This window comes from Heterodontus francisci, chromosome 9 (genome assembly GCF_036365525.1).
Source record: "Heterodontus francisci isolate sHetFra1 chromosome 9, sHetFra1.hap1, whole genome shotgun sequence".
Classification (NCBI taxonomy): domain Eukaryota; kingdom Metazoa; phylum Chordata; class Chondrichthyes; order Heterodontiformes; family Heterodontidae; genus Heterodontus; species Heterodontus francisci.
In genome coordinates, this window is record NC_090379.1 from 76,703,013 (window position 1) to 76,718,026 (window position 15,014).

General features: G+C 42.1%; 1 protein-coding gene across 2 annotated transcripts in view; it reads right to left on the bottom strand.

The window, feature by feature from the left end:
• Positions 1-15,014, bottom strand: part of scfd1 (sec1 family domain containing 1) — a 209,582-nt gene that overhangs the window by 74,794 nt on the left and 119,774 nt on the right. For both annotated transcript variants that reach the window (XM_068038345.1, XM_068038346.1), the window contains 2 exons: positions 13,702-13,764; positions 832-907 (listed from right to left, as the gene is read on the bottom strand). In XM_068038345.1, coding sequence (XP_067894446.1) covers positions 832-907; positions 13,702-13,764 — 139 coding nt within the window. The remainder of the gene's footprint in view (positions 1-831; positions 908-13,701; positions 13,765-15,014) is intronic.

Below are 15,014 nucleotides of genomic sequence, written 5' to 3' on the forward strand. Positions count from 1 at the left end.
AAACAGAGGGAGAGAGAAACAGAGGGAGAGAGAAACAGAGGGAGAGAGAAACAGAGGGAGAGAGAAACAGAGGGAGAGAGAAACAGAGGGAGAGAAAGACAGAGGGAGAGAGAGAGGGGGGTAGGGGAGAGAGAGACACACAGATTCAGAGAGGGCGAGAGAGACAGACAGAGAGAGGGGAGGGAAGAGAGAGTGAGAGGGAAGAGAGAGTGAGAGGGGAGAGAGACAGAAAGGGAGAGACAGACAGACATAGAGTGTGGGAAGAGGGAGAGAGAGATCAAGATCGTCTCTGACAGATGGACATCTATCCGAATACTCCACATCGCTACATCAAGTGTGCGGAAAGACATTGACTACATGTGGAAGCAAAAACAATGCCAGGTATCTTACTAAATCAGTGTTCAACATAGTGATGTGAAATTAGTTCATAAGTTAGTCTTCTCATTTAATGATTGTTCCCAAAAATGCACATTTTCTGTTGTTTTAATAGTAAAATCAATTTCTAATGCCTTTATCTTTAGAAAATTTGCTCATTGGCCCCCTAGTAGGACAAAAATTGTAATGTGGCCCCTCACGCAACAAGGTTGGACACCCCTGGTTTAGATCATACCTTTATAGATCAGGCTACAAGAGTTGAACCTCTCTTGCATCAGCAGGCAACAAGACACGGATCTCATCTGCATTCCAAAGCTGGGAGTAAGTAGGGGAGCTTTAGTAAATCTTAAAATCTAATCAAGTCTGGATTTATTGTTTTGCGCTCCAAGATTACTTTGATTCTAGTGTGTAATTCTTTTGTGCTTGGAATAACAAACCTAAGATAAATATACTGACCTGTTGCTTTAATACCAAATTCTTCACTCCTTCCATCACAAACTGTGATCCAGTATTCATTACACGTGAAAGCAGGCTGAAAAAAAGGACATTATAATGTGCTCATTCTTCATCAATTTGTCAATCAAAACTTTGCCAGACTACCAAATATATGTTATTTGCAGAACAAAGGCATACATTGAGATCTTTCACATTTGCAAATGTTATTGATATAATTTTTTGTTAGCACAAAACAAAAGATCTGCTGTAATACAGAGCTGCTTTCAATTATACAACCAGAGGTTGCTCTATAGAGCTCTCAGCAGTGCAAACTTTCCAACTACTGATATTTGTCTTGTTGATTCACATTTTGAAAGGCAGCCAGTGTAATGAGATAAAGCCTTCTGCTGTGCTGTTCTGAAAGTAATATAACTTTATATTTTTATTGCACACAAAAGCTACTTAAAATATACTTTTACTAATAGAAATTATTTTGTGAATTTCTTTTGTGCATTAGGTGAATTCACTGATCTGACATTCTTAGTATTCCCAACTCAAACACTGAAACAATTACTTTTATGTGTATTGCTACTTGTACAAAATTCATAAGAAACTGGAACATAATACATACGCATACGCACCCTTGGCATGTCCTGAGTTTGTGAAAGCCACTATAACAAATGCAAGGTTTTTTAAAATACCTGTTTTGTTATCAGTAGACAAAAACCTCATTAGTTTACAAATTACCTTGCTGTTGCAAAATCAGGCACACAGGCTAGCTCACCATATTCCATGGCACATACAAATGACATCTGTTTGGAGACTTTGTTAGTGACCAGCACAAGCCTCATCAGACATGCAAAGGAAATTTTAATTGATCCCACACTGTTTCAGTAGTTTTCTTGTTGACTCCTTATTCATCTGAAACCGGTGCAGCAGCATGTGGATGGCCTGCCATATAGTTGCTTCTTGAAGGTATGATTTGTTAACCAGCAGTTGGAATAAAAAAAAATGTATTGCTCTGTTTACATTTTCATGTGGTGCAGCAATGTTTGTTACTGTTTAGGCTTGATTTTTTTTGAATTTCAGAACTTTTACTTTAACTCCGTTTCTCATGACCATTTGCATCCAGCTGCTATTACATTTGTAGCAATCAAAATAGGCAGGTATAAATTCCTTTATCAGATCCAAATACACTCCTAAATTTTGAGGCAGAAGAACAGTCTTGAAGGGACAAGAAAGGCTGGTGTAACTATAAATTGCATGTTATATATGCACCCATTCTTGCCCTACGGTGGCATTCAGTAACTCAGACAGGTGTATTTTCAATTTTACCACCAGGCAGAAAATGGGTGCTGGTGAATCAGCTGACCATTTATCATTTAATATTGACTTAAAATGACAATGAAAATGGGGTGGGGAGCAAAATGGCTGGCTGATCTGCTACCGCCTGGCAACAAAAGTGAAAATTCACCCAGAAAGTTCTTCCTATCCATGCAAGAGGGGACATGTGCTTGGCTTTATATCCAGAGGCATAGAAATATAAAAGCAAGGAAGTAATGGTAAACTTGCACAAGATACAAGAACACGAGAATTAGGAGCAGGAGTGGGCCATTCAGCCCCTCGAGCCTGCTCTGCCATTCGATAAGATCATGGCTGATCTGGTTGTGGTCTCAACTCCATTTTCCTGTTTGTCCCCCAGAACCCTCGATTCCCTCGTCGATCAAAAATCTATCTTACTCAGCCTTGAATATATTCAATGACCCAGCATCCACCGCTCTCTGGGGAAGAAAATTCCATAATCTAGTGACTCTTTGAGAGAAAAAAATACTCCCCACCTCAGTCTTAAATGGGAGATCCCTAATTTTTAAACTGTGTCTCATAGTTCTAGACTTCCGCCCCAAAGGGGAAACATCCTCAGCATCTACCCTGTCAAGTCCCCTCAGGATCTTATGTTTCAATAATATCACCTCTCATTCTTCTAAACTCCAATGGGTATAGGGCCAACTTGCTCAACCTTTCCTCAGAAGATAACCCCTTTATCCCAGGAATCAGTCGACTGAACCTGCTTTGAAATGCTTCCAATGCAATTATAACCTTTCTTAAGTAAGGAGAGGAAAACTGTACACAGTACTCCAAATGTGGTCTAAGGCCCTGTGGCAACACTTCCCTACTTTTATATTCTATTCCCCTTGCAATAAATGCCAACAGTACATTTGCCTTCTTAATCACTCGCTGTACCTGCATACTAATGTGATTCATGTACCAGGACACCCCGATCCCTCTGTACCGTGGAGTTCTGCAGTCTCTCTCCATTCAAATAATATACTGCTTTTCTATTCTTCCTGCCAAAGTGAACAAGTTCACATTTTCCCACATTATACTCCATCTGACAAGTTTTTGCCCACTCACTTCACCTATCTAAATCCCGTTGCAGACTCTTTATGTCCTTTTGACAACTTACCTTCCTATCTATCTTTGTGTCATTTGCAAATTTAGCTACCATACGGTCCCTTCAGCCAATCATTTATATAGATTGTAAACAGTTGAGGCCCCAGCACTGATCCCTGTGGCACTCGACTAGTAATGGCTTGCCAACCTGAAAATGAACCATTTATCCCTCCTCTCTGTTTCTTATTAGCAAGCCAATCCTCTTTCCATGCTAATGTTACCCACTACACCATGAGCTCTTATTTTGTGTAGTAACCTTTGATGTGGCAGCTTATTGAATGCCTTTTTTGAAATTGTTACGACCGAGGCAGCAGCAATGCACTGTCAATTCAGGCCCATCACTCCACAGGTCGCAGCATATTATTAAAGTTTACCCACCCAACCAGAAAGCAGCCAAATTAAACACTCTTGTAATCCCCAGAATAAAACAGACCAAACCAGGTATCATTAGACAATAACAAATTAACTATTCATTAAAAACTAAATCTTAAACACTATTAAGATAAATCTATGTCTAAAGACCTTATATCTTCTTAATTTAACCTAACTCCCTCATTCACACACAAACACTCAAAAATCAATGGTTAACCATTTTCTTTTTAAATGATGTTTTAAAAATTAGCTGTTTCTTAAGAATAAATAGATTACAGGGTTATAAGTCTTTCTGGGTTACGTTCCTGATGGGTGAGGTATCCTAGCGTAAAAATAATCCGATGCCACTCAAAGTCTCCACGTGGATTTCATGAAACAGTCTTTTCTTGATAGGCAATCAAAGCACTTCGGCGGCAGCAGGCATCAAACAGCTCTTTCAACATGGGGTACAATGACAGGTCTACGTTTAGATTTTAAAACTGGTAGATGTCAGTCGAAATTTTACTGAGAATTCCAGAAAACACAATCAGTCACGAGACAATCTTGAAGCAAAGACTCTTAGATTGGAAGTAACGAAAAAGGAATTTTGCTACCTCCAGCAATACAAATGTTCTCGTCAAAAGGGATTTTTTCTCCTTAGGCAATTAACATAGCCTGTGGCTCGTTGTAGAATTTCTGCTGAGAGGATTCTCTTCTTTCAAGGCAAGCACGCTTCACTGGTGTCTCTCAAAAACTGTTTTTTACACAAAGTTAAACTGAAACATTACACCATGTGACCTCTCTCTCCTGCTGTTGCCGAGATAACACTGCTGTCAGAAATCTAAAACTTCTCTCTCTGTCTTAAAGGTACACTGTTTTTAAAAGAGGAAAAAATAAATAGTTCTGTGACAAAATCCACCACGGACTAAATTGTACCGGCTCCTCGACACCTCGGTGCGACCCACCCGTCGTCTGGCGGCGGACCCTTCATCTCCATATGTAAATTAACATTAATGATATTCAAATTTATTTACCTGCAGGCAATGGCCGTCCCAAGCTAATTTTACGGCCTCCATTCAGCCTTCGCACGCCTTCGGAACTCTACACGGAGTTCCGAGGTGAGAAACTGGTGGGAGAGGGGAGGAATGAAATTTTCAGGACGGGAGGAGGACCGGGGAAAACAATTTTGATTGGATGTAGGGATAAATAAATAAAAAACAAAGCAAGAAAATACATAATAAACGGGAGGATACTGAGCGGGGTAGAAGAAGTGAGAGACCTTGGAGTGCATGTCCCCAGGTCCCTAAAGGTGGCAGGACAGGTAGATAAAGTGGTGAAGAAGGCATATGGAATGCTTTCCTTTATTGGCCGAGGTATAGAATACAAAAGCGGGATGTAATGCTGGAACTGTATAAAACGCTGGTTCGGCCACAGTTGCAGTATTGCGTACAGTTCTGGTTGCCACATTACAAGAAGGACATAGTTGCTCTGGAGAGAGTGCAGAGGACATTTACAAGAATGTTGCCAGGGCTTGAAAGTTGCAGCTATGAGGAAACATTGGATAGGCCTGGGTTGTTTTCCTTAGAACAGAGGAGGCTGAGGGTTGACTTAATTGAGGTGTACAAAATTATGAGGGGCCTAGATAGACAGGAAGGACCTGTTTCCCCTAGCAGAGAGGACAATTACCAGGGGGCACAGATTTAAGGTGATTGGTAGACGGATGAGAGGGGACATGAGGAGCAACTTTTTCACCCAGAGGGTGGTGGGGGTCTGGAATTCACTGCCAGGAACCTCAATTCTTTTAAAAAGTATCTGAGGAACACTAAGGGGCAAAAAACTTTAGTGGGGGTTGTATATAGACCCCCAAACTGTAGTGGTGATGTTGGGAATGGAATTAAACAGGAAATTAGAGACGCATGCGATAAAGGAACATCTGTAATTATGGGTGACCTTAATTTGCATATAGATTGGGCAAATCAAATTAGTCACAATGTGGTACAGGAGGAATTCTTAGAGTGTATACGGGATGGGTTTCTGGACCAATACGTTGAGGAACCAACTAGAGAACAGGCCATCCTAGACTAGGTATTGTGTAATGTGCGAGGAATAATTGACAAGCTAGTTGTGCGAGACCCCTTGGTGATGAGCAACCATAATATGATAGAATTCTTCATCAAGATGGAGAGTGACATAGTTGATTCTGAGACTAGCATCCTGAATCTTAGTAAAGGAAAGTACGAAGGAATGAGGCGCAAGTTGGCTATGATGGATTGGGAAACGTTACTTAAAGGCAATGATAAACATTCAAAGAGCGCATGGATGAACTGCAACAATTCTTTATTCCTGTCTGGCGCAAAAGTAAAACGGGAAAGGTAGCCAAACCATGGCTTACAAGGGAAATTAGAGATAGCATTAGATCCAAGGAAGAGGCATATAAATTTGCCAGAAAAAACAGTCCTGAGGATTGGGAGCAGTTTAGAATTCAGCAAAGGAGGACCAAGGGATTGATTAAGAAGGGGAAAATAGAGTACGAGAGCAAGCTTGCGGGGAACATAAAAACTGACTGTAAACGTTTCTATAGGTATGTGAAGAGAAAAAATTAGTGAAGACAAATGCAGGTCCCTTACATAAACAGGGGAATTTATTATGGGGAACAAAGAAATGGCTGAACAACTAAATGCATACTTTGGTTCTGTCGTCACAAAGGGGGACACAAATATCATACCAGAAATGTTGGGGAACACAGGGTTTAGTGAAAGAGAAGAACTGAAGGAAATCAATATTAGTACAGAAATGGTGTTGGGGAAATTGATGGAATCGAAGGCCGATAAATCCCCAGGGCCTGATGGTCTGCATGCCAGAGTACTTAAGGAAGTGGCCCTAGAAATAGCGGGTGCATTGGTGGTCATCTTCCAAGATTCTATAGACTCTAGGAACTGTTCCTGCAGATTGGAGGGTAGCTAATGTAACCCCACTATTTAAAAAGGGAAGTATAGAGAAAGCAGGGAATTATAGACCAGTCAGCCTGACGTCGGTAGTGGGGAAAATTCTAGAGTCCATTATCAAAGATTTTATAGCAGAGCACTTGGAGAACAGTGGTAGAATCAGACAGAGTCAGCATGGATTTATGAAAGGGAAATCATGCTTGACAAATCTACTAGAATTCTTCGAGGATGTAACTAGTAGAGTTGATGAGGGGGAGCCAGTGAATGTGGTTTATTTGGACTTTCAGAAAGCTTTCGACAAAGTCCCACATAAGAGATTAGTGTGTAAAATTAAAGCACATGGGATTGGGGGGTAGTGTATTGCAATGGATAGAAAATTGGTTGGGAGACAGGAAACAAAGAGTAAGGATAAATGGGTCTTTTTCCGAATGGCAGGCAGTGACTAGTGGGGTACCGCAGGGATTGGTGCTAGGACCCCAGCTATTCACAATATACATTAAGGATTTAGATGAGGGAACTAAATGTAATACCTCCAAATTTGCAGATGACACAAAACTGGGTGGGAGGGTAAGTTGCGAGGAGGATGCAGAGAGGCTTTAGGGTGATTTGGACAAGTTGAGCGAGTGGGCAAATGCATGGCAGATGCAGTATAATGTGGATAAATGTGAGGTTATCCACTTTGGTAGCAAAAACAGGAAGGCAGATTATCTGAACAGCTATAAACTGAGAGAGGGGTATATGCAATGAGACCTGGGAGTTCTCGTACACCAGTCGCTGAAGGTAAGCAAGCAGGTCCAACAGGCGGTAAAAAAGGCAAATGGTATGTTGGCCTTCATAGCGAGAAGATTCGAGTACAGGAGCAGGGATGCCTTGCTGCAATTATACAGGGCCTTGGTGAGGCCACACCTGGAATATTGTGTGCAGTTTTGGTCTCCTTATCTGAGGAAGGATGTTCTTGCTATAAAGGGAGTGCAGCGAAGGTTTACCAGACTGATTCCTGGGATGGCGGGACTGACATATGAGGAGAGATTGAGTTGGTTGGGATTATATTCGCTGGAGTTCAGAAGAGGGGATCTCATAGAAACCTATAAAATTCTAACAGGACTTGACAGGGTAGATGCAGGATGTTCCCGATGGTGGGGGAGTCCAGAACCAGGTATCATAGTCTAAGGATACGGGGTAAACCATTCAGGACTGAGATGAGGAGAAATTTCTTCACCCAGAGAGTGGCGAGCCTGTGGAATTCGCTACCACAGAAAACAGTTGAGGCCATCAGGTCCAGGGGACTTGTCAGCCTTTAGATATAATAGTTTTCCCAGTACCTTTTACCAAGTGATTGTTTTAAGTTCTTTCCTCCTTTTTACCTCTTGATTTTCAAGTATTCTTGGGATTTTTTTTTATGTCTTCTACTGTGAAGACAGCCACAATATACCTGTTCAACGCCTCCAGCATTTCCTTGTTTCCCCATTAATTTCCCAGTCTCATCCTCGAAGGGAGCCATGCTCATTTTAGTTACTCTTTTCCTTTTTAAATACTTGTAAAAACTCTTACTATTTGTTTTTATATTTCTAGCTAGCTTTCTCTCATACTCTAATTTCTCCAGTTTTTTTAGTCATTCTTTGCTTCTAATCTTCTGGCCTACCACTAATCTTCACAGTATTATATGCTTTTTATTTAAATTTGATACTATCCTTAACTTCCTTAGCTAGCCATGGATGGTACAAACTTCTCATAGTCTTTCTTTCTCAATGGAATATATCTTTGCTGAGAGTTATGAAATATCTCCTTAAATGTTTGTCACTGCTTCTCAACTGTCGTATCTTTTAACCTATTTTTCCAGTTCACTTTACTCTGTCCTCATACCCTTGTAATTGCGTTTATCTAAGTTTAAAACACTAATCTCAGAGCCACACTTCTCACCCTCAAACTGAATGCGAAATTCTATCATGTCATGATCATTTTTGCCTAGAGGCTCCTTTACTATGAGGTCATTAATTAATCCTGTCTCATTGCACATTACCAGGTTTAACACAGCCTGCTCCCTGATGGTACTAGAACATACTGCTCTAAGAAATTGTCCCAAATGCACTCTGAACTCATCTTCCTTTGCCAATCTGATTTGTCCAATCTATATGAAATTTAAAAACACACATGATTATTGCAGCACCTTTCTTAAAAGCCCCTCTTATTTCTTCCTGTATACTCTGTCCTACAGTGTAGCTACTGTTAGGAGGATATAAACTACTCCCACAAGTGACTTCTTACCTTTGCTATTTCTAATCGCTACCCAAACTGATTCTACATCTTGATCTTCTGAACTAAGGTCATCTTTCACCAATTAACAGAGCTACCCCACCATCTTTTCCTAGCTTCCTGTCCTTCCGAAATGTCGAATACCCTTGAATACTTAAGTCCCAGCCTTGGTCACCTTGCAACTATGTCTCTGAAACGGCTCTCAGGTCGTACATATTTATTTCTATTTGTGCTATCAATTCATCCGTTTTGTTATGAATGTTGCATGCATTCAGGTACAGAGCCTTAAATTCTGTCTTTTACCATTCTTGTGAACTCCGGCCTTATCTGCTATTGCACTCTTCAGTTTATACACTCTATCCCTTCCTGCCATACTCTGATTATCATTACCCATATCGCTACCCTGCTCTATTGTCCTGTTCTTTCTCTTTAATGTCCCCTCACGTGATCCCTCCCACTCACTATTTAGCTTAAAGCCCTCTCTACTGCCCTAGTTATAAGACTCGCTAGAACACTGGTCCCAGCATAGTTCAGGTGAAGGCCATCCCAACGGTACAGCTCCCCTCTTTATCCAGTACTGGTGCCAGTGCCCCATGAATCGAAGCCCATTTCATTCACACCAATCTTTGAGCCAAACATTCAACTCTCTAATCTTATTTACCGAAGGCCTATTTGCTCGTGGCTCAGGTAGTAATCCAGAGATTACCATTGTGGTTCTGCTTTTTAATTTAGCCCTTAGCTGCTGATAATCCCTAAGTAGAACTTCTTTCCTAGTTCTAGCTATGTCATTGGTACCCACATGGACCACAATAACTGGATCCTCCCCGTCCCATTGCAGGTTCTTCTCCAGCTCCGAGCAAATGTCCTGAACCCTGGCACCAGGCAGGCAACATAGCCTCCTGGACTCTTGCTCTTGGCTGCAGAGAACTGTGTCTATCCCCCTGACTCTACTGACCCCTACTACTACTACATGTCTATTTACTTCCCCCATTTGAAAGGCTCCCTGCACCACAGTGCCATGGTCAGTTCGTTCCCCGAATCTCATCCACACAGGCTGCAAGAACCTCAAACCTGTTGGACAATTGCAAGGGCTGAGGCTCCTCCAGTGTTACCTTCTGGATCCCCACACCTGTCTTACTCGCAGTCACACCCTCTTGTCCCTGGCTACGAACCAAACCAGAAGGCCCCTAGCCTAAGGGATGCGACTGCCTTCTGAAACAAGTGGCCAGATAGCTTTCCCCCTCCCTGATGCTGCGCAGTGTCCGAAGCTCAGCCTCCAACTCATTAACTCTGAGCTGAAGTTCCTTGAGCCGCAGACACTTTCTGCAGATGCGATTGCGTGGATCACACTGGCCGCCATCAGCTCCCACATATGATAGTTGCAACACATCATTTGTCTTGCCATCCTTATTGTGTTTTAATTAACTAATTAATTATTTTAATTACATTATAATTAATGCTTGTGCTTATATTCTTATTATTCCAATTGCTATACTTATCCCAATTAAAATTCCCTAGTTTAGATAAAAGAAAAAGAGAAAATACTCACCAACCACTTACCTTCTTTCCTGTTATGTTGCACTTCAATTTTCTTTAGAATGCTCTGAACCAATAGACACTCACCCCCCAACTCTTCAAACTCTCACCACTGTCTCTAGGTTACTCTCTGTTTCTGGAATGCTCGCACCTTCCTGCCCACCCAATTAATGCTTCCAAGCTTCAGCTCGGTCAGAGCAGCACCTCCTCCCTCACTGCACCGAATCCCCATAGTTACCAAATTCCTAAGTTCTGAAGAAGGGTCACTGACCTGAAACATTAATTCTGCTTCTCTCTCCATAGATGCTACCAGATCTGCTGAGTATTTCCAGCATTTCTTGTTTTTATTTCAGAATTCCAGCATCTGCAGTATTTTACTTTTATTTATCCCAAGCTCACAATCTGTCTTGTGTTGCACTCAGTCTCGAGCTGCTACCTTTGTGCCTGCTTACTTTGAGTGGTTGGCAAGACCACCTGCATTTATACTACAGAAGTTCCTCAGATCCGAGCCATGTACTGCTCGCTTGAGAAACCTGTTCTAACTAGCTACCTAATTAACCAACTCTAGTTGCCTCTCCAAAAGGCAGCTTGTTTATCCCTAACTAACACTGAACGAAACTTAACTTTAACAGTAAATTATAGTTAAATGATAAATGCAAACTTGACTAGCTTTCAGAATGAGATTAACCCTTAAAATTAAAAAAAAAATGTCTTTCATGGAATGTGGGCGTTGCTGGCAAGTCCTGCATTTGTCACCCATCCCTAATTGCCCTCGAAAAGGTGGTGGTGAGCTGCCTTCTTGAAGAGTAACAGTGTATCTGGTGTAGGTACACCCACAGTGTTGTTAGTCAAGGAGTTCCAGGATTTTGATCCAGCGATAGTGAAGGAATGGAAATTATATTATATTATGATTTGGAGGGAAACTTGCAGGTAGTGGTGTTCCCAAGTGTCTGCTGTCCTTGTTCTTTTAGGTGGAAGAGGTCACGGGTTTGAAAGGTGTTGTCGAAGGAGCCTTGGCGAATTGCTGCAGTGCATCTTGTAGATGGTACACACTGCTGCCACTGTGCACCGGTGGTGGAGGGAGTGAATGCTTAAGGTGATGGATGGGGTACCAATCAAGCAGGTGGTTTTGTCCTGGACGGTGTCGAGCTTCTTCAGCGTTGGAGCCACACTCATCTAGGCAAATGGAGAGTATTCCAACACACTCCTGACGTGCCTTGTAGATGGTTGACAGGCTTTGGAGCGTCAGGAGGTGGGTTACTCACTGCAGAACACCCAGCCTCTGACCTGCTCCTGTAGCCACAGTATTTATGTGGCTGCTCCAGTTCAGTTTCTGGTCAATAGAGACCCACAGGATGTTGATAGTGGGGGATTCAGCGATGGTAATGCCGTTGAATGTCAAGGGGAGAAGGTCAGATTCTCTCTTATTGGAGATCATCATTGCCTGGTACTTGTGTGGCGCAGATGTTACTTGCCACTTATCAGCCCAAGTCTGAATGTCGTTCAGGCCTTGTTGCATATGGACACAGACTACTTCAGTATCTGAGGAGTTGCGAATGGTGCTGAACATTGTGCAATCATCAGCGAACATCCCCACTTCTGACCTTATAATGGGGAAAGGTCGTTGATTGAAGCAGCTGAAGATGGTTGAGCATAGGACACTACCCTGAGGAGCACCTACAGCGATGTCCGGGGCTGAGCTAATTGGCCTCCAACAACTACAACCATCTTCCTTTGTGCTAGGTATGGCTGCAACCAGTGCAGAGTTTTCTCCTTGATTCCCATTGGACTTCAGTTTGGCTAGGGCTCCTTGATGCCACACTTGGACAAATGATGCCTTGATATCCAGGGCAATCACTCACCTCATCTCGAGTTCAGCTCTTTTGTCCATGTTTGGACCAAGGCCGTAATGAAGTCAGGAGCCTAGCGGCTCTGGCGGAACCCAAACTGAGCATCGGTGAGCAGATTGTTGCTAGTTAAGTGGCAGTCGATAGCACTGTCAATGACACCTTCCATCACTTTGCTCATGATAAAGAGTAGACTGAGGCGTGGTAATTGGCCGGATTGGATTTGTCCTGCTCTTTGTGGATAGGACATACCTGGGAAATTTTCCACATTGTTGGGTAGATGCCAGTGTCGTAGCTGTACCGAAATAGCTTGGCTAGGGGCACGGCTAGTTCCAGAGCACAAGTCTTCAGCCATTCCTTGATATCATGTGGAATGAATCGAATTGGCTGAAAACTGGCATCTGCGATGCTGGGGACATCAGGAGGAGACCGAGACGGATCATCCTCTCGGCACTTCTGGCTGAAGACAGTTGCGAATGCTTCAGCCTTTTCTTTTGCACTGATGTGCTGGGCTCCCTCATCATTGAGGATGGGAATATTTGTGGGGCCTCCGTCTCCTGTTAGTTGTTTAATTGTCCACCACCATTCACGACTGGATGTGGCAGGACTGCAGAACTTTGATTTGATTCGTTGGTTGTGGGATTGCTTAGCTCTGTCCATTGCATGCTGCTTCCAACTGTTTGGTATGCAAGCAGTCCTGTGGTGTAGCTTCACTAAGTTGGCACCTCATTTTTAGGTATGCCTATTGCTGCTTCTGGCATGCCCCTCTGCACTCTTCATTGAACCAGGGTTGATCCCCTAGCTTGATGGTAACAGTAATGGTAGAGTGATGGATATGCCGGGCCATGAGGTTACAGATTGTGTTTGAATAGAATTCTGCTGCTGCTGATGGTCCGCAGCGCCTCATTACCTCTTAAAATCCCCACACTTACCAAATTCCCAAGCTCACACTCTGTTTCGAACTGCACTCAGTCACGAGCTGCTATCTTTGTGCCTGCTTGACCTAAATAGGCCACAGCAGGAATGTTGTACAAACCTCTGGGCATTTCATTGTATGAAAGATATAAAAGAAATGGAATAGGTGCAATGTAGCTTTATTAGGATGTTTCCAAGATGAAGGTGACTGCACGATAGTTATCAAGAAAGAAATGAGAACAAAGAACAGTACAGCACAGGAACAGGCCATTCGGCCCTCCAAGCCTGCACCGATCTTGATGCTTGCCTAAACCAAAACCTTCTGCACTTCCGGGGTCCGTATCCCTTTGTTCTTCAAAGCGGAGAAGGTTGAGGAAATTACCTGATAGAAGTCTTCAAGATTCCGAAGATTATGATCAGGTAAATACTGATAGATTGCTTCCATTGGTTGGTGGATGGTGTGAGAAAGCAAAATCACAAGGATTAAAAGGGGAGGTTAGAAAAATGTCTTTACAGATGGTGCCTTTTAAAATTACCCCATTTTTTCATCCAGGAGGATTGCATGAGAATTCGTCTGTTGTAAGACCACATACCTTATTGATTTTGGTCCACTGCCTCCAAAGTTAGCAGGAGCTGAAGCCATTTTGGTAAATGCTCTGTCAATAAAGATAAAATAAATGATTAAAATGAATCTGGAGATTAGAAAACTCTCATAATACCCTCAGAGCTATGGACCTATGGAATGGAGTTCCATAGCAGTAGTTGCTATACTGATTAATGCCTTTAACAAGCTGAACAAATATCTTGATCAATTGCCTGCATGGGGAAGGGAGAAACCTCTTAAAAGCTTTACCAGGTGTTATGATCCTGTAGTTTTTTTTTTCTGGTAAGAATGTGGAGTGCCTTTAAGGCTGGAAAAGAGCCATACTGCTTTAAGGCAGCAAGCTCTAAAGACTGACTCAAACAGTGCATTCTCCTTGCCTTGGACACAGCCATTCGGAGACTGCGATTCAAAGGGTGCGTTCTTGTTGCCTTGGATACAGCCACTTGGACTGAGCATCGAGAGATACATTTGTTGCAATTCAATTTTGAGCTGGCTTGTAGTGTAAACAGTCTATTCAAACAGGAGGATACAGACAGCTGTGTGTTAGAACCTGAAAGAAGAGCTCTCAGACCATTTCAACTGAAGGAAGAGAATTTATTCTTCATTTATTATCTCTCAAAATTCTAAAAAGGTCAAGCTAAAACAGAGATCTCTGATAATTTTAACTGAAGGAAGGGAAGTTAGACTGTCATAATCTTTCATCCCTCAAAAATTCTAAAGCCAAATTGATTCATTTAAAAGAGTGTTTGTAAGTCGTTAATTGTTGAAATTCATCGCTGGAGAAGGAAAGCATCACTTACTGCTGGAATTAGACAACACACTGTTCTACTGTTGAAGAATCTTTTTCTCCATTGGATGGCTGTGAGGATTTCGAGCAACACTGGACTGTAAATTTGCAAGGACTCTAATTTTTTCTATTTTAAATGTTGTTCATGTCTTAGTCGTGTTTAAGAATTTAGTTTTTCTAATTAAACAGTTAACTTTTTTATTTAAAGACACCTGGTTTGGTTAGTCTTATTCAGGTTTAATAGATGGTACAATTTGGCTGGGTCTTTCTTTAATTTGGAAAGTCTAAAATGATATGTTAGGCAATCTGTGGAGGAACGGGATTGAATTAACAATGCATTTCTCCCACCACAATCAGAATTGTATATTTTGATTGGGGGCTTTGACTGGAGTGGTCGGTCGTAACACAGGTAACTATTGACCTTCCTTGGGTTTTTCACTGCCCCATAGCAATGAAAAATTTGAGCCAGATGTATCTGTTCATTATTGTATCAGAACTTAACACAACTTTACAAA